The sequence below is a fragment of the Brachyhypopomus gauderio genome, chromosome 16, assembly GCF_052324685.1.
Source record: "Brachyhypopomus gauderio isolate BG-103 chromosome 16, BGAUD_0.2, whole genome shotgun sequence".
In the NCBI taxonomy this organism is placed as follows: domain Eukaryota; kingdom Metazoa; phylum Chordata; class Actinopteri; order Gymnotiformes; family Hypopomidae; genus Brachyhypopomus; species Brachyhypopomus gauderio.
The window spans coordinates 15,356,631-15,372,052 of NC_135226.1; the positions used below are offsets into that span (position 1 = coordinate 15,356,631).

Here is a 15,422-nt window from a genome sequence, read left to right on the forward strand (position 1 = left end):
TCTCATTCCGTTTCATCTCTACAAATGGTTTATTCCTTGTAACCAGTTGTTATAGATTATAGATTAATGATGTGATTAATAAAGTTGAAAATAATCCTGTGCCAGTGGCTTTAAAGCAGTTTTGGACTTGTTAGGAATTTCTAGTTTACATGAAGCTACAGAACTGCATGGCATTATTGCAGCACGAGGATGAGGGGTCTCCAGATCTAAAAGTGTTTGGCTGAGCTGCACTGTGGATGAGCAGCATATATGAAGCCCATGGGGCCTACAGAGCCCTTATTCTAGGACGGGGAACCCAGACTTGAGACGGTATTCATTTAAAGGTGCACAGTTGAGAGTTGAAACGGCCGCCATAACCTGACAGCTAATTCCAACAGATCTTCAGCATCCAGGCAGTGTCACGTTCATAAAAAAAAAAGAAAAAAGAAAAGTTTCAATCGTGTTTATGTGAATTGTCGAGTGCCATGAGCACACTCTCCAGATGGAGAAGGTCAACGAGAGAGAAAATGTCTCACACACACGCGTGTAGTGTGAGAGATCCACGCAACACGCGGTCTCCTTCGTGTTCTGGATAAGCGCCGCGGACTGAACCGTGAAAGGGTGCAGAAGAGAAGGATCAGACGTTGTTTTGGAAACAGCCAGACTGTGATTGAAATAATGTCTAAACACGGTTCTTCCACCATCTAATTTGTAATCGCAGCTAATTTGACTTTGGGGACAGCCACGTCTCCGAGGGCCCTGATGCATGCTGGGGATTCTGTCTCTGAGCAACTGAACGAGGCTTTCTGCACAGGCAGTACCATGCATCATCCTGAGGTCACAGAGTTCTCCTCGTGATGTGTTTCAGTGTGGCCAGACCTGTAGCTACACACACACTCACAACCTGTGGCAGCTACACACACCTTCATGACCTGTGGCAGCTACACACACCCTTATGACCTTTGGCAGCTACACACACACTCATGACCTGTAGCAGCCACACACACCCTCATGACCTGTAGCAGCTACACACACCCTCATGACCTGTGGCAGTTACACACAAACTCATGACCTGTGGCAGTTACACACACCCTCATGACCTGTGGCAGCTACACACACACTCACGACCTGTGTCAGCTACACACACCCTCATTACCTGTAGCAGCTACACACACACACACTCATGACCTGTGGCAGTTACACACACACACACGACCTGTGGCAACTACACACACACTCATGACCTGTGGCAACTGCACATACCCTCAAGTGTCACACTGTAGCTTATCAGTGTTTCTACAAGCAAAGCATCAGCAAGGTTTCTAATAAACACAAACATGCCAACTTCAGCCACATATTGCAAAGTCAGTTGCCAAGCCCACAGAAACTACAACTATCACCTTCCTGAATAAGCACATTTTTGTCTATTTTAAAAATAGAAAATGTTTGCAGGTGATAATGCCGATGACGACTTGGCTGACAGGTTGCCTGACAAATGAGGCGGTTATCTGAATCGTGTAAAGAAAAACAACTGTCACTCCAGCAACGCCCAGTGCAGATTTTGCTGGAATGCTAAACTTTGACAGTATAAATCTAAGACATGCAGGTTACCCTGCAAGATGTAAACACGTCATTAGCATAAACACAACGGCGAGATTACAGTACTTTGAAACGTGCAGACGTGGGGCATCTTAGGTTAAGGATGAGCATGTGACCACATGATGGGAAGGTTAGTGTTAGAAGAAAGGAAAAATTCCACTGGCAACATATTGCTTTATGTTTGAACAATGACGGACATGTTGTCATGACGAAAGCGTGTATGACTGCGTCTGGAAAAAACTCATTATTATTAGTGATGGAATTGAAGATGACCACTGTACCATGGTTTTAGTAGGGTACAGGGTATAACCAGTGAATAGTATTTACTAGCAAACAGTCACAAGATGCATTTCTATGACTAAAAAGATCATCAAAAGGAACAAAATGTAAACCTAGAGTCTGGTCAATGATACATGCGATTCACAAGCTTAAGAGCACAGTGATATCAGAAACCCTGCAAATGAGCGTTAACACAAGGACTAGGGGGGAAAAACCTCGCTAATAAATGCTTGACACAGCATGTCAAAGGAAGACCAGTGAAACGGGAACCGCTTTATACTACTTGATCTGTCCCAATATTTAACATAGCGTTAATGAATTGTATAGTAACTGTCCCCTTTGGAATGATATTATTTTTCTAAAACTATGATTTCTTTGACAACCTGTCAACTATAACTGTCAAGAGAATATAACACAAGTACATTTAGAAATTCACACAAGGGTGTTCACAGGCGCAGACGTGCAGATATGCAGATGCACAGATGTGCAGACGTACAGACACGCAGACGTGCAGGCGCAGACGCGCAGATGCGCAGATGCGTAAAATGCTCCACATTGCTCCTCAACCTTGTCCACTTATTTCTCAGTACAGAAGCATAAAACCCAACATAATCTATTCTTCCTTAAGCCGTCCAGAATTTTCTTTGAAGGTTTGGATTATAAGATATTTTAAGACATACAGTATTGAGGTTCACAGATTTGACCAACATAAATTTGATTAATATTTCACTGATAAAAGTGATTTGCGTTTCTTCCAGAACATTCCTCATAATAGAACTGAGTATTATTGAATCTGTACATGCTGACAACTGACCAGAAGGTCCATACAGAACACTGGCAACACCAGACACAGAACACTGGCAATTGCTGAATAATATATCTCATGATTAATAATAATACAACTTGAGTTTTAAAGGTTACTACAGTGCACGGCACATTTATCATCTGCATATAAAACCCATACTGAGACAGATTGTGATTCTAAAATGCTGACTGACAAGTTTGTGGTTTCAGTATGGGGTGCCTTTCAGCAAACATCAATTACTAAAAATGTTTGTAATATCAATATGAAATAAACTGTCAGGCATTTTGTAAGTCACTTTTGACAAATGACCTTCGGCTGTCTGAGAAGTGTAACTGCACTAAATATCTTGGTTATTGTTCGTTTAATTTGAAGCAATTGAACCTTAAAATGGTTTAAACAAATGAGTAACCGAAGCTGTCATTTATGACTGTATGGGGTCCATTATGTTTCTGATGTTAGTTGATGGCATAACATTAATGAGTTCTTGTTGTTTTAGGGCACATCTGTAGATAACTATCTTCTGATGCTTATTCCAACCATGATCCAGTATATTTTAGATGTGTAATCTTTCTGCACAAATGCGTAGTAATCTGTTTTCTGCTATTGTAATGTCATGTATTAAGCAACATCCTTGACCAATATGGTTCTATTTCTTTCATTTAAATTGAATTCAGATGGCTTTTTGTAGAGAACATTCTAAAATATAAAGAAATCTAAAAAACTAAATATGAAATATTTTGAACTAACCACAATTTGTTTTCTCTATTAGTAATTTTACATATTTGTGGAGCAGTCCCACAATTACCCACCACTTAAATTAAGGCTGTCCTAAGATCTCCATATATTAGATATAGAGAGAAGTTGTTTCTAATGTTATTATGTTGTTTGTTGTTATTATAAGTTAAATAGTAAATACATCCGATCCAGATGAACCTAGATCAAACTGAATCAAAAAAGTAGATGAAAACTGAAGAGAAATCCCAAAACCGATTTGGACAAACATGAATCCCATAGTAGACATAAGATGGAGGACATAGATGTAGCCAGGGGGTGTACTTTGGCAGGGTGGAGCTTCTTCACCCATCCTCACACACAGATTGTTAGTGTCCCCACTGTGGGATCTCATAAGGAAGACACATAGCTGGGGTGAGGGGGGGGGGGGGGGGGGGGCAATTGCTCTGGCCAATGAGAGCCGCATTTTCCTCTCAGATTCATCCAACCAGACCAGTGCCACACACTGACCGTCACCTTAAAGGTGTTTGATGTGACCTTTTTTAATTAAGCTAAAATTATTAATTAGACTTTTCTTTCTTGATATTACTTAAGTAAAAAATTTATTAAAACACCTTCCACGTTGAAACATAAATGAGATGTTTTCATAGATCTGAAGAACTGTTCTTGTGTTGGTATATTTGAAGGCAATTATTGTGACACCTAGTGGTAGGCGAAAGTACTTCAAGCGTGCTCCAATCCCAAGCAAGTTTTGTTCAGGATTGCCCAGTTTTTGAAAATACAGTTGTGGTTTATGCAAGCTTGAATGTGCTTTGTAATCTTTACAAATCATGTAGAATTATAATTACGCTGCGAAATGGCAAATGATTTGACTGATTTAGGAACAAATTAATAGCTATATGTTTACAATGTCTCTACCAGCATGTCAATATTTCCAGCAGAATTTCAATTTGCTGTTATTCTTCATTCTCACACAAAATTAATTCCAAATTTTAATTAATCTGTCACATTTCTGAATGTTTAATGTACGCTAATTAATATGTATGGATGTTTAAGCATTATGAATATTCTGTGTTGCTGATGTTTTATCTATTAAGGGCAACATTAAGGATTTGATGTTTGAACCTATATCTTATTTATATTAATACGTCCAGGAGGCGGCAGTCTGTCCTTGATTCGTTTTGTACTATAATTTGAAAAAACTTTTTTTTCTCAAATTTTTTAGTCTAAAACATTTAAGACCTAATACCGTATGCACAAAAGAATTCAGTATTCAACAGCAAGAATTTTCAGCACATAAAATCCTGCCTAAATCTAATCCGTACCGTAACATGAAGACATAAAGTCTTCAAAACAATCTCCATGTTAAGGGCATTTCTCTGTTGTATGTTTGCTTTATTTGTGGCAAACATACATGGTTTAGGTTTAATACTTTACATTACTACATACAATCATTCATGCATTTGTGCCAAAGCTCACATACACACGTATACTGGCAGAATAAGAAAGGTTTCCTGATTTGACCTCTAAGCTCCAGTACAGATTAATAGGATATCAAAGCAGGCCCTGATGTTACATCTGATTAAGCATGTTATTCTCGTTAGGTAACCGGTATGTCTGGTATGTTTAGGTAACTGGTAGTGTTACTTTGAAAAACATTAGTGGTCAATTCAGGCTGCATTTTCAATACCAATTAAAATCGTTCTAAAATTGACTTGTATGACCAATCCAATTTTATACTGATTTTTGTAAGGCATTAGTATTAAACACAGCCGTAGTGTTTTCATGTGGGATATGCCTGAAAACAAAAACCCACAATAATATTCATGTTATTAAATATTATGTCCAGACTTCTGGTACTCCCGAATCTTTTGTTTGCCACCATAATCCAGTGTCAGTGTATGTTGATATTCTTTCATTAATTATCAGTTTATCCGAGATATAAAACATTTACATCTAATTGAGTGCAGTTTGATTTCAGCTTTGTGCCCGTGTAAAAATTTATTCGCTCTCCAACGCTGCAGGTGTTCGCCAGGTAAGTAGATCAGTAGATATTTGCGGTATTTCCTCGTTTTATAAATAATAAATTGTTGCGTTATAGGTTTAGTTTCTTGTTTTCTGTAAAAGCTTTCATGTGCAGCATTTAAAACCTAATGTTTATTTGACATGTTCTTGTCCACTACTTATTCTCTGTAAAGAGCTTACTCGAGACATGCATTAGACAAATCTATTTTTAATTATTAGTCACTTTATCGCAGAAGAACAAGTCATCGGAGAATTCTTCCCCGACTATAATCCTAACTTCACCCATCGGATATGATTATTTTGACCCGATGGGTGTGGTAGGCCACGTCAAAGACCATCTGAACATTTTGAGGTAAACGCGTATATTACCCTGCTTGTTTTTCCACAAGGATTTTGTTGTCGTAGACAATGGAGTGATAGCAAGTAGTAGCTAATCAGTGGCTTCGTAGCTTTTTTAAAACCTACCCAGTGTTTAGTTTCAGCCACTGCAGATGAAGAACTGATGAAGATGAAGAGCTGCTGTGAGAAACCACACATATCAGTGTTTAGTTTGTCTTATTTAGATGAGCCGAGAGGAGCGCGCGCACAAGCCCACCCGGGGTCGCGCATCCTTGTATTCTCTTCTCTCCCCATATAGCCCATCAAAAATATAAAAACATCTGCCTTAATATAAAAAAAGAAAAGAAACAAACGAAACTACCCAAATCTTCAACGATCATTACCCCTCACTGAAACCTATTGATTATTCACTGATTAGTTTGGACAAATAGTAATGTGGACTTGCTTTCTCTGAGTTAATTGAAGGTAACAGTTTGAACAATTGGCCTCCCATAAAATGGGGTGAAGAGAAACGGTAGAGACAGGAGGGGGGGGTCTAATTAGGAGCTGTAGCTCTCGGGACCTGCCCTACACGCGAGGGAGGGGGCACAGGACAGTAAGCAGGCGACAGCCGCCGGGGGCCGGACAAAGGGCTGTCTGCTGCCGCAGTGGTTAGGCGTCCCCCCCCCCATCCTCTCTAACCTTCAAGTTGCGACAATTCACTCTTTCACCATTGTGAGAAACTTGTGTCTCAATAGTGCCCACCCCAACACGCGCGCGCGCGGCCGCGCTGTCTCGCGCTGTAGTAAATATATTACTAATACTTAAAATGATTTTTTCCTGATCAGGAATTTGTGTCTATCCTGTTCTCTTAGAAAGTCGTTGATTTTAAACAATACATTAAATATGCACTTGTGATTTTGTGATTGTAAATATAAAAATATATACACAAACGAAAAACATATGTTATGATTAATACTATCAAATAATAATATTATTATTATAGTGCTCTTATTACAAAACTGAACCATTAACGATGATGACACATTCACAAATTGAAACATCAGTTTGGTAAATTCATGTTAAAGTGTTGTTCGGGTCTTCAATTAAATAACGTAAAGCGGTTCGTTGTTTAGAAATCACCACAGGGACAGAAACACGACGGCAGGGGGCGCTGTGGCCTGTGGCCTCTTATTCACGCTCGGGTGGCCTGGACACACTCGCAGCCCAAACTGGAACAGTTTTAGTGAAAAAGCTGCCAGAATATTCCAGAACACGTCCGGAAAACCTCCACATACGCAGGATAATCGCAAATGGTGTGAGAGTTTTTCCTCTCTCTCCTTTCTTTCTCACTAGACTGATCCTGAGACCGCGGAGAGGTTAGAGGACTAGTGTTATTTTTAAAGTTGTTTCTTTGCTTCTTGTATTTTGGCATACAGTCAGATCGCTTGACTCGACTAATACGGCTTAACCCACAACAAATCTAGAGCAGCAACACACTTATTTCAACACATTTTATTGAAACTGTGATAGAATTCAACAACAACAACAAAAAAAATTTGGACAACCAACAAACGCGCCACGACCATAACGAACGACACTCCTGTGAGGACTACACTCCAGCTCCCTCCCGAAGAGGAATGTCGCTCTCTTCTGTGTTATGTTAGCAGGGGCGCAGATGGCACTGGGGACGGGGGGGGGGGATGTCCCCTCCAGATTTATATTGACCCCATCCGAAATCTAGCATCTACAAGCATATATATATATATATATATATATATATATATATATATATATATATATATATATATATAGTACAGCTTGCTCCCCCTCACTTCGGAATTTCCATCTGCGCCCATGTATGTTAGTGAATTCACCTGAGGCTCTCCAACCCTTGCGCGTGCCCCTTGCGCGTACCCATTGCGCGTGCCCCTGACGTTCGCCGCGCCCGCTTCCTTTCGACCGGGCTAAAAGCGTCTCTGAGTGGCCCCTACCACGCAGCGGTGGCACGCGCTTCCGTTACAGGTCACGCGCAGATTAAACAGCAACGCGTCACAGACAGAAGTATCTGCTTCAACCCAACAAGCGCTATTAAGTAGCTTTCATTTACAATATATGTTCATGTAAAATGAAAAAAAGCGATGAGTTAAACTCTAAATATTATGTACACGCAAATGTACAGCTTTGAATAAATTATTACCAATTTGCATATTATTGGATCCTTATAGCTTATTTACAGAATTACTTTTCTTTTAATTACATAAATAGTTCACGTTTACCTGTCTGTGGGATGTCACAAACAGTCCACTAACTGTCATCTCAATCCCTTTTGAATTATTATTATTTTTTTTTGGATGTAGGTTTTGTCGATTTAAAGATTACAAGTGTCATTTGAATGTTTTATGTCCATGACTTGGCCAGCAGTGATATTTTCACCTTCTAAAGACATTCTGTCAAAGCTGCATTTTGATTCCATTGTATTTGTTTTTCCATGGATTGATGAGGTTTGTGTCATCAAGAGTTGCATTAGTTCAGTTCGGCTACAGGCTAGATTGTCTTTGCAGAATTTGTTTCTAGATCTGTTCAAGTTTCCACAACAAGAGCACCAAGTTAATTCTTATCCAACAAAGCATTGTGGTTGTTAGTTTTTCTCTCGTTTGCTATTGCCACGGTAGTCATCCATGCGGTTAAAAAAAAAAGAAGTACATGAACATCCTTCAGAGAACCACTTAACAACATCCTCTGGCAATTCAAGTCACGCCCTGGATAGGTTTGGGGACGTTCTATCATTTGGGAGAATTCCTGGGAGAAGATGTCTCACGTTGACTCTCCAAACCGCTCACTAGTCTCTGAATGTTCTGGAGTTCGTTGATGGATTCCTTCAGTGCCGTTTTAGGAGAGCCGTTCCTCTGGCCGGACCCGGCTTTGTGGTTGTGTTGATCCGGCACGGGACTGGGCTCCCTGCTTCCGGATTTCGAGGACTCGGACGAGAGGTTCAGGCTTCCTGGCAGTCCGGTAGTGAGCAGGTTGGCGCTCTGAGGGAGGGACACCGGGAGCTGGTACGGGCTGAACCGAAGGCGTGGGCGTGAGCCGCTCAGGAAGGGGTTCCTGGAGAGGGAGGAGGCGGAGCTGCTGGCGGGCAGGGCGGAGGCCGCGGCCGCTGCTGCCATGTAGGTGTACGGATAGGGGAAGAGCCCGCCGAAGGGAGGCATGGGGATGCCCTGGAACAACACACATCTGTTAGCAACAGGCTCCAATACCAGAGGCATGCAGGCCCAGACTGGGCTTAGTGTGACGGGTCCACGACGCAGGCATTAGGTGATGCCACCAAATTTGTGAGTAAACTCCCGTTTTGCATGTATTTTTGCACTTCTAACTAATTTTTAAGAAAACCTGAGATTTAACAAAAGCACAGAAATTATTTTATGGATATTGGAAGTTTTGAATCCATTGGTAAAAGTGTTATCAGTGGACAATTTTCATGAGTAGCAATTTAGCAGTTTATTATAGTATTATAGTATTACAGCAGGCTACACGTAGCTCTTCAAGTCAGAAGACTGCAGAACTATGTGCCGGCTAAGACAGTCTGGGAGGGGAGTGATGTCTGTTCTGACAACCCCTTTGCTTCCCAGTCCCCCCATTGTTGAGCATTAAACTGGAATTTGATTCCAGCCTCCTACATACTTCAAACACTAACTCATTTAGCATGGGCAAGGTGCACATTAGCCTACCAGTGTACCGGTAAATGAACATTTTAAAGTTTGAGAACGTCTTACCTGAGAAGCTAGCATGTGCTGGGAGAGATGGAAGGGGAAGGGGTTAGCGGTACTTCCTGCCCCCTGTGCTGGCAGACTACCGTTCTCTAAGCCACTTGCTGCCGATACTGAAGCCAAAAGATGGCCCATTCCCATGGCGGAGAAGGCGCCGGGTGCCATGGCGAACTGTCCAGGGTGGAACAGCAGGGGCTGGCCGGTGTTCAGCGGGTTGAAGAACTGTTGACTGTGAAGTCCAGACAGGGCCAGGCTCTGCAAGTGTCCCGCCCCAAAATGCGAGGGACTGTCCGTCTGTACCATGAGCGGAGAAAAACTGTCTTTACTTCCGCCGACACCCTCGTTATCCGCCTCCTTCTTCGACGACTCCGATTCTTTCTTGTGCTTGTTGTCCAGTTTGTCTTTGTCGTTAAACGAGGCGTCGCTCGACTTTCTGGAGTCGGCGTAGTCCTCTTTCTTGTTGGGGCTGGACTTGTCCCTGCCTTGCTCCTCACTCCTGGGGCTGGACGGGGACAGGGCCTTTCGTCCTGGACTGCTTGAGCTGCCACACCGTTCATCCTGCTGGTCTAGTTCCTGCTCACTGTCAGTGCAAATCTTGTCCTCTGCGAGAGGAAAAAAAATTATATTTCACTAGAGTTAGTAACTTTATAATATTTATAATTTGTATACTTTATAATATTGCTGAATAATAATGCCTGTTGGACTATTAACCGATCTAGCCACAGGCCTAGGGGAGAATGGAACATCTATGAAAAAAGTTTTAAAAGGTAAAATCCTCCATTGACTGTTTTTCATAAAAAAACAAAACAAAACAAACAATGCCAATGTACAGTTTATTATTTCAATTTAATATGAAGTAAACATCTTAAACAATTTTGTTTTAACCTTGACATTTTAACATTGTTTTAATCTTCTTAACATAATTGGTCAATGACATCATTTTAGACCTGTGTGCTGTAAGCTGCAGTGAAAAGCATAACATGCTAACTGCTAGCCTAGCACAGCCAGTCAGTCAAGGACCAGGGTGAGGGCTTAACTGGGTCACTGGGATGAGACACTACTGCCAATATTCAACAAAATAGTCACTCAGTAAATGAATCAAATTTTGCACGCCATTAAGCTATGTTTCATCTTGAAAATAACTTTGTTATTAGCCTGCATATTCCTTTGTGTGAAAATAAGTCTTAGATTAATGTGTTAAGGTAAACCTTGGATTAAGTCTAAATATGGATTGAATGTCACCAAGGCAACTTAAAATCAATTCGGTGAGTATATTATAATTAAATATAGTAAGTATTGAAATTGTATCTGCTTAACTGCTTAACACCTTTGTAGTATATATATATATATATATTATATATTATATATATATATATATATATATATATATATATATATATATATATATATACATACAAATCAGGAAATTACCGTTTTTACTGTAATTAATGTTTATTTATTTTGTCCCATTTCTACACACACACACACACACACACACACACACACACACACACACACACACACACACACACACACACACACACAGTATATAGTCATACTTAAAAGCCTATATATATAACTGAATGTACCTCGGCTTCCGCGGGTAAACCCGAGTGGGCTGGACACAGGTCCGCCGGGTGAATGGCCCGCGTCTCTTCCGGTAGCGGCTTCACTCGAAGAGGCGTCGGAGTCTCCGCCGTCCCGGTCCACTTTGCACTGGCCGACCTCATACATGTGTAATGAGGGGAGAGTCAGCTGCTTCCTGGAGCACACACACCACACAACAACATGAAATAGCTAATTCAGCAATAACTGACTAGGGCTATAAAAAGAGGGCGGGGCTTAAGATGAAAGGAGCAAGAATAACACATAAATGTCGTCATTCTGCTAAGGTAATGCTATGGAAACGGTTAACACTGCATGTGGCTCTAAATGAGGGTTAGTCTTTAACCTTTTACCTTTTTTCCCTTCGTCCATTCCCCGTGTCCCTGAAGCCTTTGGCAAAAGGATTGTTATCAATTTTCAGCTGTGTAATCTGCAGACACAAATCATCATCATGATCATTAATAATAATAATAATAATAATAATAATAATAATCATATTTTTATACATGGCAATATATTTCTTGCTTTTCTTGCCGTAAATCCACGCTAAATCACATGGATGGATACAATGGATACAATAAATACTTTACAATTATACGAATTTCCATGAATATTATTAAATACCGTAGAACCCCCGTGGGAACATTTCACACGCAAATCATTCGTGTTTTCTCACAGACTAGTGCAATACACAGACAACTTGCAACAGCCAACAGAACAAACGACGAATCCATCAATAATTAACGGCGCGTTTACACACGCCAAACAAATAAAAAAATAAATAATTGAAGTGCAGGATAATGTTTTGAGTATGATGTTTTCACGGTAAGCTACACTAAGACAGGCGGCTCTGTGATGGTTCCCTTACAGCGGCCCGACTGCAGTAACACGGAGTGTGTGTGTGTGTGTGTGTGTGTGTGTGTGTGTGTGTGTGTGGCTCCCGGACACAGTGGCACGGTAATCTGCTGCTAATCGATAGTGACTCTATGCCATAAACTTTACGACACCAACAAGCCCAGCAGCCCCCTCAGACACACATGCCAATTAATATCAGCACTGAGGCTACAGTAGGATAAGAGGACTTTGTGTAGGTCAACAGGCCACCTGGACACACGTGGACATCACATATGTTCGTGCTTCTCTTGAGAATTTATTATACGCCAGTATCCGCAACACAAAGATGAACACACATAGGCTACACGTATTACAAACAGTAAAGAAAATGACATATTTTAGTTATGTCAACTTATAAATTAGTCTTCTTTACAAGATCAGAGAAAGAGTTTTGTAGCCCAGTGCAAGAAACAGCATGTTTCAGCTATGCATTAACATGATCGATCTTGCAACTGCAAATAACTGGTTGTGTAAATATTGGGCAGCTTACCTTGTCGTTTTGATATGCCGTGACAGCGATGAATTCGGTCTCGGGAAACACATACGTCCTAAATGTGCTGTACGGAAGTTTCAGAATATCGTTGGCCCTCACAATATGAAACCTGGGCTGGTATTTATGCATTGAATTCAGTATAGTCTGAAAACAAGGAGAAGGAGATGGTTGAGTAAAGGGAAAATGTAATTTCCACGACATCATAATCTGAAATAAATCACTATTTTGCATGTTAAAGTGAGCATAAAGGCTTAAATGGTCTATTCACTGCAGTACTTTAGCACGGTGTAAACAGTTTGTGTCATTCTTGGTTTAGATCTTACAGATAGGTTACAGGTCACACCACAGTGGCCCTATAAACGCATACTAACACTGAGTTTAAACCAAAGGTGTTGTGGTGCAGGCCTAAAAAATGATTAAAGGCATTACACGTTGTGGCGCAGTTGGAGATATGAGAACATAAAGTCTATGAGTGGTACATGTCACTCGAGTTTACAGATTTTAAATGCATGTAAACGTCCCGGTTTGTTTGTGCGTGTTTACATTAGAGCACCTGAAGCTTGTAAGGTCAAGAGCAACTGTTGTACTTGCTATCTTTCCAGATTTATTTTTTGGTCATATCAAGAGGACATTGCCTTGATTCCGCATCATTCCCCTTTTCTGACTTCACACATCTTGAAACACACGACAACACCGCCGTAAAATAACACAACGCTACGTTGGCCAAGAACAACTCAGGATAGTTTTCATATTACATAACCACACTGACAATACTATTATTATTATTATTCATAACGCCAAAATGAGTCGGGCAATCATAGTGCAGGCAGAACGGAAACCAAATGTTACAACAAATGATGTTTATGACATTTGGATAATACTGAGACCACAATAACATGATGCCACTATCGGGAAAAGGGCAACATTCTTGGCACAGTCCCTCAAATACGCGGCCCAAAAACATCATACTTCTGTAAAAACGTCTCACAAACCGCTTCTTCTGTCACACAAACGTTTAATCATTTGTCTAGAAGAGACTTTTAGCATGCGATAACACGTCACTTACAAATCCGTGTTTGTCCGAAATGTTGTTTGTCAGTTTGAGTTTATGAAAGGCAACAGGCTTCGCCATCCACTGTTCCCCAGTTGCGGGGCTGTCCGGGTGTATGTACATCCTCTTGGGCATCTCCGGGTCGGCCTTGCCCGCCACCATCCAGCGGGAGTTGTGGAACTTGTAGCGGCAGTCATCGGCAGCCACGATATCCATTAACAAGATGTACTTGGCCTTTTTGTCAAGTCCGTTTATTCGGACCTTAAAAGGCGGAAACATCCTCCTGTGGGGAAAGACAGTTGTTCATTATCTAACATTAAGTAATTAACAGATTTTACGGATGTTATTATTTACACGAATTAATGTTCTTAGTCAAATATAATGTAATAGGGTTGATTAATATATTAATATAAAAGGCTATACACGCAAACATACACACGAAAGAGGATACACACACACACACACACACACACACACACACACCCTGTTTCAACCCAATTTTCAAACTAATTGACCTAAAATTAGGTATTCAGTGTTTGAGCTAATTAGCTTTATTTAACCGACATAACTATTTAATAGCAGGTCCCTGGACCCATCAGCCTGTTCAGAGAACACGAGCGAACCTCCTGTAAGCTAATAACGGGTCGGGCTTTACAGACAGAGCTGGGACGCCTTCATCTAACAGCATGTTGCTCATGTCTACACACTAAAACAGCAAAACATCGCGGATGTTTTCAATATCCGCTTCTTTCTACCATGCTCGCCAGTGATATAAATTCTACATTATATTTTTTTATATGATATTTAAAAAAGAAGCCTCGAATACATTGGCATCAATGCAAAATAGTCGCGTGCGAAGATTATTTTAGCTAATATAATAATCTCACTAAATAAATAAAAAATGAAAATGGGAAGCAACATCCGTTTTCTTCTTTGAAAACCTTGGACCATTTGCGCTAGTCCTACTAAACAAGAATCCGGAATATCCCATGAAATAAAGCGCAACAAAATTCAATTAAATTTACATTTGAAGTCAAGCGTGCTACATCTAAACAACAATCCTACAATTTAACACAACGAATCCACACAAATGACCAATTGTAAAACGGAACATTACCTGCCAGATTTAGTGATGACCATCTCCGTCCCTAATTTGTGGAACTGGTCCCACAGATCTTTGGCTTCCAGCGTGACTTTTGGGTCATCTTCGACCTCCTCCTCCGGCTCCAGGCTCTTGAGGCTGCGGAGGTGAGCCGCCTGGTGGTGGTGACTCAGGGCCGGGTGGAGTGCAGCCTCGGCGGCCCCGGCCAGTGTGTGGTCCGGGATGGGCTTGGTCAGGGCACCGGGGGGCAGTGCCAACGCGGGGAAGAAGGAGGGCTGGGCGGCCGCTAGAAACGCTGACATGGGGAAGTCGGTGGGCCGGTGAGGGTGGAAATGGTGGTAAGCCATGGCAGTCCCTGAGAAAACTGGATCTCTCATCGGTGCATCCAAAACTCGAGGAGGAAATGTGATATTCAGTGATGTTTTCTCTCGAAGCGGCGCGTATCCGAATAAACGCGAGGTCGTCTGGCTAAGGAAGGAAGCGCAGCGAGGTAATTTCGACTACGGGGAGTATGTTCTGAAAAAGGCGGAGAACCGCCACCTCGGTTCCTGCTGTTTCCACCAAGTTTCGTGTTATTACCAGGCGAAAGTAAAAGACTTTGAGAGGAGAAGTGGGGAGTCCTGTCCTCCAGACGTGGTTCTTATAAAAACACGATCACTCGGTGCCGTTTCCAATCCGAACGTAATGGTTGAACACGGAGCCCAAGCGCTTAGATCCTGCTCCGTCTTCTGTGGAGCTGCAAGTATCTCACATGTCCTTCCTCCCCCGAT

At 41.4% G+C, this 15,422-nt stretch overlaps 1 protein-coding gene across 1 annotated transcript; it reads right to left on the reverse strand.

The window, feature by feature from the left end:
- Window positions 1–7,532: 7,532 nt before the first annotated feature.
- On the reverse strand, window positions 7,533–15,422 carry tbx2b (T-box transcription factor 2b). Its single transcript, XM_076977349.1, has 7 exons — window positions 14,668–15,422; window positions 13,566–13,833; window positions 12,497–12,643; window positions 11,466–11,542; window positions 11,097–11,269; window positions 9,514–10,109; window positions 7,533–8,958 (listed from the first exon to the last, which is right to left on the reverse strand). Exons 1-7 carry the CDS (start codon window positions 15,027–15,029, stop codon window positions 8,524–8,526), a joined length of 2,058 nt encoding a protein of 685 aa, XP_076833464.1. The 5' UTR covers window positions 15,030–15,422; the 3' UTR covers window positions 7,533–8,523.

Excerpts from the sequence above, each read along its gene's own strand:
- tbx2b (XM_076977349.1), bottom strand. The coding sequence starts at position 15,029 with ATGAGAGATCCAGTTTTCTCAGGGACTGCCATGGCTTACCACCATTTC. Across the intron at positions 13,834-14,667 it reads GTCATCACTAAATCTGGCAG|GAGGATGTTTCCGCCTTTTA; the intron begins GTAATGTTCCGT and ends CTTTCCCCACAG. Across the intron at positions 11,270-11,465 it reads AATGGACGAAGGGAAAAAAG|GAAGCAGCTGACTCTCCCCT; the intron begins GTAAAAGGTTAA and ends TGTGTGCTCCAG.